Source organism: Bradysia coprophila, unplaced genomic scaffold (assembly GCF_014529535.1).
Source record: "Bradysia coprophila strain Holo2 unplaced genomic scaffold, BU_Bcop_v1 contig_333, whole genome shotgun sequence".
NCBI classification, from domain to species: domain Eukaryota; kingdom Metazoa; phylum Arthropoda; class Insecta; order Diptera; family Sciaridae; genus Bradysia; species Bradysia coprophila.
This window is the reverse complement of record NW_023503592.1, coordinates 1,517,164-1,532,801: the sequence shown is the minus strand read 5'-3', so window position 1 is coordinate 1,532,801 and position 15,638 is coordinate 1,517,164. Positions and strand designations below refer to the sequence as shown.

Below are 15,638 nucleotides of genomic sequence, written 5' to 3'. Positions count from 1 at the left end.
TGTAATACACACAGGTAGACGGAGTGAGGTTGATTGTGCATAAACAAAGACTCATGATGGCATACAATGATCCATCGTCAAGACTCGATCACTAAAAATAATAAAAAAATAATTGCATCGGCCGGGAATCGAACCCGGGCCGCCCGCGTGGCAGGCGAGCATTCTACCACTGAACCACCGATGCTTATATACTACCGACTGTCTTCGTCTAACAGCAAATCTATGAATGTAACAAATTCCACTTTTTGGGAAATTTGTGTCGCGTTTTCCAATGAAACGGGATAAAATTTTGTTTTTTGACTCTAAACGTCCAACCAATGCTGAATTTAATTTGTTTCACCCGATCATTGAAGAACATCATAATTCCATCACATTGCATAAAATGTACACTCTGCTGTTTCTAATGGCCACAAACACACACACACTCTTTTCAATATGATAAGTTTGGTGTACTCAGTATCGTGTATATGCCTACACTGCACATACATTTCAATATAATGATTCGGTATAGACAGCGTGAAGCATATTTTGCACATGTTCTAACGCATCCATACTGTGTATAGTGATATACACATACAACGTAAACGTTCAATAGTGAATACACACATTTAGCTGACTAAATTAGATGACCGGTCTGTTTGTAACAGCGTTTAATTCAACGTTTTTTGTAATCCTCGGTAGTATAGTGGTAAGTATCCCCGCCTGTCACGCGGGAGACCGGGGTTCGATTCCCCGCCGGGGAGGATTTTTTTTATTTTTCAAAACTGTTTTTCCGACCAATAGTAACGACAATATCATTAGAAACTTTCAAATCGTAAGAAATTTCTCTCGTCCGGCAGTACAAAATAGTTAAATTTTGTTAGTTATCACAGCGACGACAGAGGCCAGTAATCTACATTTTAATTAGAAAAATTATTTCTTGTGTAATGAACGAGATACTCTTGATGATCAAATGTTTCGTTACGGTGGATAGAACAATTATTTTGGAGTAACCAAGTTCTACATTTTACTGCACCCAGACTACAGCGGACGTTACAAGTTTCAAAATTCGATTGACCTACTTGACATGAGGAAGGCCCGTTTTTCAGGCCAATCCGAAAGTATGTCCCAAATTATGTTCAGATGGTACAGAAGGCTAAGATATTAGATAATTGAAAACTGTGTCCATGGAACGTGGTTGAGGGGTTAGGGAAATGTAGAGCATTTAAAACGCGACAAAACTGCCGAAGATGCCGATGCAAGTATTATTTCCGAGACCACTCGGTCAGCCTCATAACGTCTAACAGTCCTAAAAGACTACTTGTTCAACCTCAAACATTCTCGAAAAGTATTCTCACAGCTTCTCTCGTTCATTATTGTGAGACCATTGAGACTACGTATTTTATGGTCTCGTTGAGACTGAAATTTTTTTCTCGACCCAAGTTGTAGAAAACATGCCTGCGAAGGATTTCAGCTTTCATTCTCTGGTACTTCTGAATTTTTGGAACAAACTTGCTTATATCACGGTCAAACGGACACTCGATTTTTTTTTTTTTAAATAATCATTCGGGGTCCTTTGGAGCTAAATTGGAGAATTTCAAAATTTGTTCAACAGTTCTGAGTCAACTCAACGACACATTATTTTAATTTTTTGGTAATTGCACTTAGGGGTCATTCAAATAGTGCGCACGCACTTAAGGGGGGAGGGGGGGTCTGAAATTGGAACTTTTTATATGGAAAATCGCGTGCGTAACGGGGGGGAGGGGGTCAAAAAATGACCGCACACTGCGTGCGCACTTTATGAATGGCCCCTTACGTCACGCCCGCTATGCTATCATGTAATATTGAAATAGAAAAGACCATCCATAAAGGACGTCTGCACGAGAGGGGGGAGGGAAGTCTGGCAAAGTGTGACCGGCTTACATATGTAGTTGAAAAGTTCAAAGATCACAACTAGTTCAAAAAAGTGAAAGGATTGACGTACAACGGCTTTACACACAAAATGAAGAATTTGCTACGAAAATGACAGCCGAATTAGATAACGTCAACAATCAATGTGAAACATTGGACGAATTGAATACCAAAATCGTCGATACAATAATGGGTTTCATGAAATCCAAATGCAAATCCGTCCAAGGGAAAGAATCAAAACTCAGCAGAGAAACATTAGACCTGATCGGAAGCAGAGCAGAGTTGGTAAAAAACGGAGGACGAGTGGAATACCGGAACTTGTCTAAAAGTATCAACAAAGCAAGGAGATCAGATGAAAGAAAATATAATGTCCAATTGGCTCAAAACATAATTGAAGCTAACTGCAATATGACAGTCCTACGGAGAAAAATGACAAACGCCAAAAAAGAAATCTTCAAATTACGAGACAAAACAGGAACGATCCAAACGGATCGAAATGCGATATTAAACATTGCAACAGAATTTTATGAGAATTTGTTTTCTTCAGCAAGACAGAGCCCAACGGAAGAAACCGAAGATAGACCAATAATAAGAAACGTGGGATCGGAGGATATGCCCGACATAACTTGATGAAGTCAAGGCCGCAGTAGCCGAGATGAAAAACAAAAAGTCCCCCGGAGAAGATGGTGTTCCAGTGGAAGCCATTAAACTAGGTGGAGACTCCTTATTAAAGGCAATCACGGCTTTGTTTAATCAATGTCTCCAATGGGAAGAAGTACCAGAAGCCTGGGAAAATGCGGTAATTACATTGCTGCATAAAAAAGGAGACATAACAAAGCTGGAAAATTACCGACCCATAAGCCTATTGTCAACACTCTACAAGTGGTTTATGAAAATCATTACGAAGAGGAACACTAACAAGTTCGACTTCTACCAACCTGTTGAACAAGCTGCTTTCAGATCTGGTTTCAGCACAAACGACCATTTGCAGGTGATGAGAACGCTTATTGAGAAGTGTCGCGAATACAACATCGACATAGTCTTGCTATTCATAGACTTCGAAAAAGCTCAGTGGAAACATGTTCGATATTGGACACATTAGACGAATGTAGAGTAGACTCAAGGTACTCCAACACAATTCGATATGTGTACAAAAATGCTACTTCATGTATAAAGCTTCATAAGAGCACGGAGAAATTCAGAATCGGCCGAGGAGTAAGGCAGGGTGACACCATTTCACCCAACTTATTCACGGCGATTCTGCAGAGTGTTTTTAGGAAGTTAAACTGCAGTAAAATGGGAATAAAGATAAATGGAGAGTACCTGAGGCTCAGCTTATGCTACAACAGTTAAGTGAAGAGGCAAGCAAAGTTGGCCTCAAGATGAACTTATCGAAAACAAAAGTCATGACCAACATCATCGGGGACGATAGAGAAATCAAAATTGGTGACACTGTAACTTTAATCAAAGCATCCGAAGATAAATTGAGAGTGACACAAAGAGCCATGGAACGGGGTATGCTTGGAATAACACTCAGAGACAGAATGACGAATCAATGGATTCGACAACAAACCAGGGTCGTTGATGTCATGGAAAGCATAGCATCTCTGAAATGGAGCTGGGCGAGACATATTGCAAGAAGGACAGACGAACGTTGGACCAAAAAGATCATGAACTGGCGACCATATAAAAGACGAGCTATAGGTAGACCACCAGAGAGATGGACAAACGGAATTAAGAATATTGCAGGTACAAACTGGCAGCAAATGGCAATGGATCGTACGAAATGGAAAGAAGTTGGAGAGGCCTACATCCAGCAGTGGATAGAAAAAGGCTGAAAAAGAAGAAGAAGAAGAGACCCAATATTGTTCATATCTCTCATCCATCTATAGCAGTGAGATGATGACATGGCGATATGTCCCAGTCGCCACGCCACATTATCCATAATTTTCATTTTTGCAATCATACCAACTTTCTGTAACAACTATTACATGCCACGTCACCAGTTACCAACGTCAAACGGATGCATATTTGACGTTTATTGCAAAGCGAAGTAAACGAAAAAAAAAAGAACCAAGAGTAAGCATTTTACGCAGCATAATGAGTGCCTTGCGATCAAACTTTTGTCCAATTTGCCGAAAATCGGAAAATCTTCGAAGATGTCAGGGTTGTATGGTGATGCTATATTGTTGTAGAGAACATCAGACCGCTGATAGAATAACTCACGAAGTGGCGTGCGATAAAGTAAAGAATGCCAGAATCGTCCATCAATTGGCTGAGAGGTTTTTGCGTGCAGAACCACCAAGTTTCATGTTACCGGCGAATGTGTTCGAAACGGGAGTGGGACGTTTTTGGGACATCTTGGACACACGTAACTACATGCGAACAAGATATCTTCTCGTCGAATATTTGATAGAAATCAAGACTTACGATGCTGTCAAAGCTGCACTGAATCATGCACTGGAAATGTTGCGCTTGTGTCGCAAAGACAATTTGCGGCTTCGATTCACGGTTCCAGCACTATTCATACGACTGGGAAACGATCAGGAGTGTTACGATTTCATGAAATGGCACACAACTACCGGTGCAAGCGATGACTACGATTGGGAAGACATGGATCAACCATTTCTCGATGTCACAGATGCCGACGTTTCGGAACCGGTTGATGTATTTACAGGACGATTGGCTCACATGGAATTTGCTGTAGCATTGATGCTGATCAAAATAAAATTTTTACGGGACGTGCGAACACTGCAATATTCGCTCTTCATGTACGACCAAGTGCCGCTTCCTATGGAACTGACCGATCGCATCCGCAAAGAAGCTATCGACGGCACCATTGTCTCGAAGCGAAAGGATCTGTTCATCAGTAAAAATCTGAATCCTTTGATCGAAACGTTACTCAAGCAGATGAAGCAGCTGTTCGACTTCGTACAGACGGGGAATAAGTACATTTGGCCCGGTCTCATCGATCCGAAAGACTATTTGGACGCAACGCCAGCGTGTCAGTACAGTGAAGCAAGTGAAGATCATGCCCAGGTAACCGTTCAACACTATTACGAGGCGTATGAGGAGACGTCTGATGCAATTAAGGTGATCAAAGAAATGGTCGAACTGGATAGTCGATCGTAGAAAGGCGATGTTGAGATTGTGGAAAAAAAATTCTAACTTTTCATTGAATCGAATGAATTCTGAATAATGGATGATGTGATGTTCGTTATGGTCAAATAAATTTCGGAGAAACAAAACAGTTTTGTTGTCAGTTTGTTTGTGGCACATCCACTTTGTAAATAAGTTCACCTCCACCATTCAGTCTAGCAGACTTGTCAAGGAAACAAGTGCAACGACACTCTTCGAAACATTATCGATAAATCAGTCGCTGCTTTACAATTTCTTTGCTAATATCTCCCTCTCTCACTCCAATTCAACCATTTTAACCTGTCCTGATAAAGTCTGGCCCGATCTACCGCTGACCTGACCTGACTTTTTTGTAAGTGCCTCGACACGTATTCTTCACTATTGGCCACTTTAAAAAAAACCTCGATATTTACTTGTGTGGCTAATGGGAAGTGTTCGAATACCGGTCGTGATTGGGATGTAATCAGAAAGGTAATTGCATAAACTTTCGGGGCAAATAAGGTCTTATTGGGTTTAAAATTCATTAACACTTAGATATGAGCATTGGAAAAATGAGACCCGTAATTTATTTAGACCAAATGTTAGGGAGAGAAAACGCTCAGGGGCGTGTGTCCAAAAATGGTCCAAAAAACAAAAATTTGGAAAATCGAAAATTTACATGCAAAAAACACTAGTGACATTCCACTTCTAGTGCCCAAAAACACGACCACACTGGCCCGATTTTAATAAACTTTTTTGTCCTAGGTTTGGTATCATCAGTACTTATCTGTTGTTTTACGGTTGATTTATTTGTGCTCTTTTGCATACATCTTTGAAAAATCTTAAAACACTGATTCGGCTTCAATTCAGGAACGACCGACCCAAATATACCTTTCAAAGAAAAAATCGTTGGAATCGGACAAGCAGACTAGTTATTTACGTATCTGTTGTGGACGGTATATTTTAGGTAATTTTGCGAGTTGTATCCCGAACGAAGTGAGGGCGGCAAGCGAAAGTGCCTAAAATATACCGTCCACAACAGATCCGAAAATAACTTTTCATGCTGAGTGCCTAAATTACGAGAAAAATTCCGAAATTTATGCCCAAGGCATGAAAAAATCAAAATTTTTATTTAGCACCGTCTTGTACGTAATGAGTTAATATGGTCAATGGTCACTCGAGAAATTGCCTAAAATTCACCGTCTACACCAGATACGTCACACGGAAAAGTAGTTTCGGACTTCAGTCCTTGTGACGCGACGTAAATGACTATTTCAGGCAGAGGGATCAAATTATACGAAAAAAAAAATCGGTAATTTTGTCCCAAGGCAGGAATAGTGATTTTTCACTCAGGAGGACCAAAAAACGTCAGAGTCTTTCACCAGATGGAGAGCTAATACAACAATTTTTTCTCTCACATCTTCTTTCCCTTTTCGTTCCGGTGAAATTACTTTTCATTACCACTGACGTCATCATGGCAACTGAACGCGCTACAATTTGGTATGCAAATTACAGGAAAGTTCAGCGGATTTTTGCCATAACGGCCCCAGTGATCTGCGAAACCTCTTCGGTATTTTTATCGTAACGCTTTAGCAAAGGACTATTACAGTAGATATGAGGAAAGTCTTCAAATGTGCGAAATTCGGAGTGTTAAGATCATGTCCGGAGCGTCTTGACGCAGTCTAACTTCCAAAAAAAGAACGAAGAAATTTTTTTGAGACGCGGCAACTATATATAGGCGAGAATTTAAGTTTCTTTCCTTTGGCCTGTATCACCACAAATCCTATTCTATCTTATTCGCGCTTCAAATACGAGCAAAACGAGCTATCACTCGACTATGTAGCTTTAAAATTACCGGAGATACATCGTTTTGAAGTTGGTCATTTTGATAGAAAATGCACCAAATTAACGTTTTCCAAACAATCAAAATCTTTCAACTTACTCTGTATGTTTCTATCTATCTGTCTATCTGTCTATCTATCGACGGTCGATCTCGGAAACTAGTCAGCCAATCTCCATGAAATTTTGCAGGAACCTCAGGGTGGGCATAAAAATGAAAATGTGATACGCCACTACCCAAGGAAAAACCAGAATTTTGTTTTATTGGCCTCGAAGTGGTTTCTGAGTGTGGTTTTCGAGGGTCGGGAACGCGTTTTCGGCTGTAGCTTAGCTGTATTGAAACCTACAGAGGCGTGCGACCCATCAAATGAAAGGTATTCGTAACACGATTCGAACAAAAAAATCGGGTCAGATTCGTTCGAGCTAGAGTGATTACAGTGACCAAATTTTGAGCTACTCGAGCGTAGGATGATAGGACTAATATTTTTTGGGTTATGAAAGATAGAGAGTTAGTTACTTTCTTTGGCAAAGTCTCAGAGTTTTACGAGTAGAACAGAGGGGCATATGTGAAAAATGTCGAAAGTTGGAAATGGGTGGGTCAATCGGGGTTTTGGAGATATTTCTTGAATGGTGGCAGATAGAGAATTACTTTCTTCGTCAAATTTTCAATTTTCTTCAAATTTCGAATTTCTTCAAATTTCGAATTTCGTCAAATTTTCGATTTTCGTCAAATTTTCGATTTTCGTCAAATTTTCGATTTTTGTCAAATTTTCGAATTTCGTCAAATTTTCGAATTTCGTCAAATTTTCGATTTTCGTCAGATTAAATTTTACACCCAATTTTAGTTCAAACAAGCTGGCTTAGTTTTTCTCATCATCTGCCAAATAATTTTTACCAAAAAAAATTGACTGGAAACAACCAAAATTTTACCAAAAGATTCTGCGTCGCAAAGTGGCGAATGTTCAGGAACAGACCAGCAAGAAAATTTATCTGCCACATGCGACCCAGATTATTTTGGTAAAATTTTGGTTGTTTCCAGTCAAATTTTTTTTGGTAAAAATTATTTGGCAGATGATGAGAAAAACTAATCCAGCTTGTTTGAACTAAAATTGGGTGTAAAATTTAATTTTTGCGTAACGAAGCTGAAAGCTAGCTAGCGATATCATTTATTTTAGAAATTGTACTTCAAAGACTGCGTCACACTTTTCTCGAAGAGATTTTTGTTGGGATGTAAATTTGGAATGTAGAGTGATTTTGAAGGCGTAATTTGAAATACCAAGTAAAGTTTCGTTGACAAAAAGTTACTTTTGCTAACCGTAAACACATATCCACATTTTTAAATTCAGAGCAAATTAATTTTCTTCTTGCGTTCGCATTTGTACAAAGTGTTTTATGTTCGACACAACGCACGCTATACATCTTTTGTTTGTTTACTAATTATTATTAGTAGCCAGAGTTCGAAAATAGTGAGAGAAAAATCGCGAAATAAGTAACGATGAGAAAATTCAATCAGTTTCGTTAGTCGTCGGGTTAGTTCAACCGGTACATACTATTTTATAATGTCACAACGACAATTATTTTAAGTATAAAATCAAGAACATCAAGAGAGAGAGAGATTCGTATTTATTTCTGTAAAAAAGAAGTTCCATCCATAATCATGGATAAACGAAAAATCGTGGGTGATGCAGGTGAAAAAATCGCATGAATTTAACTGCATAAATTTCTGCTGATTGTGTTATATTCCAGAATTTAGCGACATTGAAGGATTGGATCTGGAAACGATTGTAGAGAAATTGTGTAATCGAAACTGTCATCAAGTGAGTGTTACACTAATATACATTGAACGGTGGGCTGGATTAAGTTTTTGGTTTGGTATTAACGATAGAGTATGTAAGAGAGTGCCAAGTAATTCTTGTCTAGACTAATTATAGATCGAGTGAATTTTTTACATAATTTGAACGAAGAGAGTGACTTCAAGAGAGCGATTTTATGGTGTTCTCAGTATTGTTCTTTCTGTTGGTCTTACTCCAATAACTTGGTACTCAAACAACGTCTATAACATGCACCGTCTATTAGAGCTCAGAAACTCTTCGTTAAGTTTCACTGGTGAGGATTTTGACACTTCTTTCATATAAAATATGTCAAAATCTTCTCTTTGGGTAATTTTTAGTTCCTGAACGGGTTCTTAAGTGACTCTGAATCGCTGGGGGAAATGCCACGCCAGGTTTATTCGGCGCTATTTTACATTCGATGGAAATTTGATTTTTCATCATTTTTCAATCAATAATTGATTGTGATACATCTCTTAGGTTAATCCATTCTGAAATAAAAAAAAATCAATTTTCCATTAATTGGTCGCCGTAATAATGATCTTTACAAAAGAGTTATCAAGGAATCTATGTTTATAGAGGACGAATCCTCAAAATATGTTTGTTTTGAGTCTTGCTAAACCTAAACTCGGCCGGATAGATGACGGTTTTTGCCTGTAACTGTAGAGGTCTTTTTCTTCTAGACTTCAGGGACCAAGTACTTGCTCTAAATTCCGATTCTGTAAGTTATAGGACTCCACTGCTGCATGATTTCGACACAAACTGTGCAGCCTTGCTTGGTAGGCATTTCCCTGAATACCGGTTCACATGATTTCGGGTTCCAAGTGTGTTCAGCTGAAGATACAGACATCAGATTGGCTATATTCACTTTTTCAGCATAGCACCACTGTAGCATCGCTAGAACCTACGCTTGAAAAACTGTAGCGAGATCAACCCTATCAAAGCACCGTTAATTTTCAAGTGAATTTTTAATGTATCTCACAGGTGGGAACTAAGTGCGAAAAGGTTTACTGTGAAAAAGAAAGGCTTTTCGTTCAAATAACTTCCGAAAAAGACCAACTTCTACGTCAAGAGGACGTTCATAAATGACTTTTGGTCGGTTTTAGACCGCCTTGTCACGTAAAGAGTCAAATTTGACGTTTTCTTGAGCCCCCTCCCACCTAACCGCGGACGTCATTTATGAACAGGCTTCAATGTTCCTCATCGATCTATCAATGAGTATAGTGGACTAAAAACCAAAGTTTTTCGGAAATTAAAAGCTTTTAAACGGGGCCAAAGCCATTCTATTCACACGTCCGTATATGTCCGCATTACAAGGTACTGAAACTGATATTCATAAGCCACAGATCAGGTGTCTCTAATGCGGCGTGCAAGTACGCGATTTCCGATTGGCCACAACGTCCCCTAACGATGTACTAAAATAAAAACTAAAATAAAAATTCTCATTGAGGTTCCATCCAAGTCCACCGTGATCTGAGCACGTGGAATAACAATTTAACGTTATCTTGTTCACTCCCAGGGACTCATCATTTTTATGACATCCAGCGCCTACTATTCGACCACAAATGATTTAATTGTCGACTTACTCGAAACTGCGATTTCGATTCGACAGTGTCCGGTCTGTTGCGACCTGCTCATTAACTACTCAAACGGTGTTTCCGAAGAGGAGGAAGAACGGTTCTTTGAAGAAGAAGATGATGAAATGGTCGGTCAGCTGCTGGAATGTTACTTGCCAAGACTATTGGCACTTGTGATACCGAGGAATTGGACCCTCTTCGAGGCGGAACAGGTTATATTGCTGGCCATTCGCCTTGATCAAATTGAAGTGGTGCGGTTGGTGCTACAAAAATATCCCAATCTGATCAGTAGTAACACCGTGTACGGTCAATCCATTTTGGTTCATGCAATTATTTGTAAGAGTTTCGACATTGCACGCCTTTGCTTAGACTTCCACATCGATTATGATGATGCAGCGTTACCAACGGCGTGTTTAACTAAAAATTGTCCGTTGAATATCGTCGATACACTTTTAGCCATGGCCGAAAAGAAGAAGGAGCTCAAACTGTCAGCCCTTCAAAATTCTTTATTTAATGCAGCCAAGCGGCGACGTCTCGACATTGTTAAGCACTTGCTTGCTAAAGATACGGCTCTGATAAGGAGACCTTTAGACGCGAAAAATTGGAGCTTAATTCACTGTATATTGGCACATCCCGAGCAGCGAGACGAAATGCTCGAATATATTTTCACGGAATTTGCGACGAACGAAATGGATTTTCTACTCCAAACGACTGACGGCGACACCATCCTACACTTTGCCGTGATGCACAAAACAGACTTTCGTTGGATTTCTAAATTGTTGAATTGTTGCACCGAACTAGCTGACCGCCCAAACGTTGCGCAGGTAACACCGTTAATGCTTGCAACACAGTTCAATGACTTTTTTACGGTCGAATTGCTCATTAACCAATACAATGTCAATACGCACGCCCAAGATGCGGAAGGAAAGACGGCCTTAGAGTATGCCGTCCGGAACGACAGTATAGAGATCGCAAAATGGTTGCTGGAATATGGAGCCGCCGATGTGTTACTGACCAATAAGAACGGGAACAATATTTTCAAGGAATTGATCAAATCGTTGCGTTACGGTATCAATGACGACGATGGAAAGATCGAAATTCTGTGCGATCTGATGCGGTACACTTATCCGCCCGTTCCGGCAAACATGAAGGAAAATTTTCCAGAAATTTTCTTACTCTTTTTCAAAACGATCGAATGTTTGCCCAGATTCGAGGTGCTACAGGCATGGATCCACACGTGTTATCTGAACGAAACGAACTGCTTTCGGGACATCATCGAAGAGTTTATGGCGGAGTTTCAGATAGAGGAATACGTCGAACGGAACATCATTGTGCTGTGTCTGCATGAATACGTGAAGGATGTAACAGTGGAAATTTCGGTTCAAATCAAATTGTCGGAGGAATTAGGTAGGTTCAGTAGTCATCGTCCGCACAATGGGATTGGAAAAAAGTTAAATTGAGACGAGAGGAAATATTTTCGATTAGTCGTTAGGTCCAGCCGATCATCCTGTTCTGCTGGTTATCCAGGGTTTCCAACTGGTTCGAAAAAGACACAAGTGACGTCACGCTATTTTATAAAAAAATTTACTCCCAAATTTGTTAGAACCATCATGTTTTCCTAAGCCCTCTTATGTCGTGGCGTCATTTGTGTGGGATTCCAAGGGGGCAACAGTCAACTCATTTGTGTTCATACCAAAATCCAAAAGGCGCTATTCGAACTTCGGCTAATTTTTTTGGGGTAAAATCGATAGGAGGTCGATAACAGTTTTACAAGAATTGGTGCGCGGGATTAGGGATGGGAGACGTTCAAAATTATCGATAATATCAATCGAAATAAATTATCGATAATTGATTAATCATATCGTTATCGATAATTATCAAAATATCGAAATTCGATAATTATCAAAATATCGATATTTTGATATTTATCTGAAAATTCATGATAATATACCGATATTTCGCAATATATCGATAAATATCGGATTTTCGGACCGAAATATCGATATATCGAATTATCGATATCTTGATAATTATCAAAATATCAATAATTATCGATTATCGATATTTTTTTGATAATTTTCGATAAAAAAAGTCGATAATTATCGATTATCGATAATCGATAATTATCGATAATCATTATCATTGTCGCCCATGCCTACGCGGGATACCTTTTCATATACAATACCCACCCTCCCAGAGAGGAAAATAGAGAGTTAGAGAGGAATATTCGTGTCACCAATGACATCGGCCATCACCCTCTATCGAAGTCAACCCTAAACACTTCCATCCCATCTTCCCATCTGTTTGCCCATTCTACAACAAATTCACTACAAAATCCAAACGTAGTAAAAGGGACATTCGGTGGGGGTGGGTTCTATACTTTCCAATTATTGTAGTACTGCCATTAGGGCATATTGCGAGACGCATTACTACAACAACAACCAAGGCCTCAATTCCTGCTCAATCTCTTTAAAATAGAATATTGCATCACGTCTGCGAAAAGATTTTACAATAATATGCGATGACTTGCACCCCAAGTGAAAGTAATGATCTACTGCGGAGGTCACGCATGTCGCTATTTTATTAGACGGGGCAACACACCAGTAATTCTCATGATTTTACATATGATTATATAATAAAATTCATCTTGCAAATTCGTCATATTTTTGTAAAGTGTGGTGTGCGCCAAGGAAAAGGAAGAGCGTCGGCTCCTCTTAACTCACGTAACAGGAGCTTATTAATTCACATTCATTAACCCAATTATAATCTAACAGGTCGCTGTATCGAGGATGCAATCTATTACAATCGTGACATGCGGTTAATCATAAAAGTTGCCGAAATATTGAAGAGAAATAACGTCATTAACTCCGGCATTTCGATGAGACAGAACCTCTTTTTCCCATATCCCCGACCAGACATACCGAAAGATGAACTGAAGTCCCGTTTGAAAACGTTTTATCAAGCCTTTAGTGGTCTGGGCTTGATTCACATCGATAAGACTGTGAAATATTGCATCAGTGAGATATTGTTCAATTCACAGCAATCGTTCGAAAACAAAATCTTCCAGATCGAAGGCGGTATTCTGCAGAGCCAAATGGAGCTGATGACAGATGAGCCGGCACCAATATCAACAAATTCGGACATTGAACTGGCGAGGAACTGGATGACGAAAGAGGACGTTCTGAATAGCAGGGAGTACAAATTGGTCAAGAAATATTTGAGTCCGAAATACATAAATTATCTGACGGAATCGAAGGAGATGCTGCCGTTAGAATGTTTATGCAGAAGTGCTTTCCGAAGCGGACTCTTCGAAAATGTGTGCAACAAAGCGAAAAGTGAAGACATGTTGGAGGCGAAAGACAATTTTTGTAGAATTATGCAAGAGTTGAAAATTCCAATTTTTCTGCGAAATTTTTTGAATTATCAATATTAGTATTGGGCGAGAAACGGTTGGCATTTTTTTGATAAATAAAAATTTGTTTTTCAAGATAGCTCAGGCAACTTTTATTTCACCACAGGCGAAATAATGGAAAATGTCCGTTTATTTAATGAATATCTCAAATCGTTTGCAATCATTCAGCTTGAACCAAGGTTGTCTATGAGGACGTTACGCCAATAGCTGGGGCTGGTATCGCAAAAAATCTACTGGACTGTGCCGTAATATTCAGTTCATACTGGAGATGTGTGGGCCGCTCAAAATTCACCTGCCCGACCCGGCCCGACCGGGCTTGGGTCCGGGCTTCAAAAATTAGTCGGGCTCGGGTTTCAAAAACAAAGTTTCGGGCTGGCCCGACATTGTTCGTCTTTAAGAAAAATGTGAAAACTTAAGGAAAAATTGCAACACAGTCCGAGCGTAAGCTTACTTTCAAGTGTTTGATAGATTTGTTAGACTACATTATTATAACGATGGAATAACCGAACGATTCCCACTTGTTAGGCGCGCCAATTTTAGTCGAGTCGATAAGGACAGAACGCTTACCGAGCGGGTTGGACAAATCAAGTGATTGGAGATTGTTGGGGGCATCGAAACAATAGGTTCTAGAAAAAGAGACAAAATCTTAGGCTGCACTTGGCTCCGCCTCGTCTCTTTAAAGCTTAAGTGCAGATGTGTCTTTGTCGAGTGATTTCTCAGGCTGTGTGGCACGTAGGACACCTTGTGATAACTTAAATGAAAGCTACAAAATTTTGACATGAAAAACTTTCCGCGATTTTCCAATTTTCCTACAGATTTTTCAGTTTTTCTCGAAAGTTGACAATTACTTTTAAGTTTAAAGTTAAATATTTTTTAAACTGAAATTTTTGAAGTAAAACTTTGTTCAGCAATAATGTTCCAAATTTATAACCCGAGCCCGACCCGAATTAAATTTTAGAAACGAGATAATCCGAAGTCCGAGAAAAATTGAATCGGGTTCGGGTGCGGGTCGGACTGGGTTAGGGTCGGGCCGCGTTTTTGGTAGAAATCTGGCGCCGCATGGGCGTTTTAGGCAAAGTAAAAGTTGGAAATGGGTGCGAGGGCGATGTTGAGCATGTACAAATGAACTAATTGAAGGTTTGAAATGGGCGGGAACTCCATATAGAATGTTTTAAAATAAAGTAAAAATTTCATGTCGCCACGTTAGTATTTATTCCAATGGCTTGTAAACCACAAAATACAAACAAAAGCACAATACAACAAAATGTTGTATCGACAATGTAAAAACAATTCAAAATTCTTATCCATCCGGCCAGCATGATTTCAAATGACAAGTTCCACTGATGGTCACAGATTTCCTGACTGGGAGATCTCCGAAGAAATGTTCAGCCATATTCGAATGGGATACGAGACCATGTGAAACGATGACAAAATAATTACTTGAAGAGATGTGTACGGTAAATATGACCAGCCGCCTAGCCGGTGTAGATCTGTTCCTTTGATATGTTGGTAGGCAGTCGACTCGATTTCCATTGACCGGGAGATTTCAATGAAATGTTCGGTCATCATGAATTGAAAATCTAAACCATGCGAAACTTTCATATCGTTGCGTTCGACCAAAATTTGGGGTTGCGATGAATTAATGTTTGACTTTGTGATCATTGACTGGGAGATTTCGGATGAAATGTACAGTCGCCGGTTTGTTGACATTCGATAAGCAATCTTCAAGGACCAATCCATGGGAACGAAACAAAATTGGTTGTCAACATCCTTGATACAAAGCCCATCAGTTGATCATAATGCTGTGTTGGCGCGAGTTGAGGTTATGTTTCCTGCTCTGATTTTCGTGTCCGATTTGTTGATTAACCTGCCGAGCTAATCACTGTACTCCATGTGCTTAGCGTTGATGAACGTCTTATATTGATAATTATGTTCACCGGCAAAGAAACAACAGCTTAAAACACTTAAAACTTT

General features: G+C 39.5%; 2 protein-coding genes and 2 non-coding genes across 4 annotated transcripts; 3 read left to right on the top strand and 1 right to left on the bottom strand.

Annotated features, from left to right (window-relative positions):
• Positions 1 to 113: 113 nt before the first annotated feature.
• On the bottom strand, positions 114 to 184 carry Trnag-gcc. The gene has a single exon. It is a non-coding gene; the product is annotated as a tRNA-Gly (tRNA).
• Positions 185 to 671: 487 nt separating this feature from the next.
• Positions 672 to 743, top strand: Trnad-guc. Its single transcript has one exon. It is a non-coding gene; the product is annotated as a tRNA-Asp (tRNA).
• Positions 744 to 3,990: 3,247 nt separating this feature from the next.
• On the top strand, positions 3,991 to 5,022 carry LOC119079736. The gene has a single exon (XM_037187801.1). It carries the CDS (start codon positions 3,991 to 3,993, stop codon positions 5,020 to 5,022), a length of 1,032 nt encoding a protein of 343 aa, XP_037043696.1.
• Positions 5,023 to 8,348: 3,326 nt separating this feature from the next.
• LOC119079742 lies at positions 8,349 to 13,703 on the top strand. The gene is made up of 4 exons (XM_037187811.1): positions 8,349 to 8,534; positions 8,593 to 8,663; positions 10,195 to 11,659; positions 13,027 to 13,703. Exons 1-4 carry the CDS (start codon positions 8,504 to 8,506, stop codon positions 13,683 to 13,685), a joined length of 2,226 nt encoding a protein of 741 aa, XP_037043706.1. The 5' UTR covers positions 8,349 to 8,503; the 3' UTR covers positions 13,686 to 13,703.
• Positions 13,704 to 15,638: the final 1,935 nt, after the last annotated feature.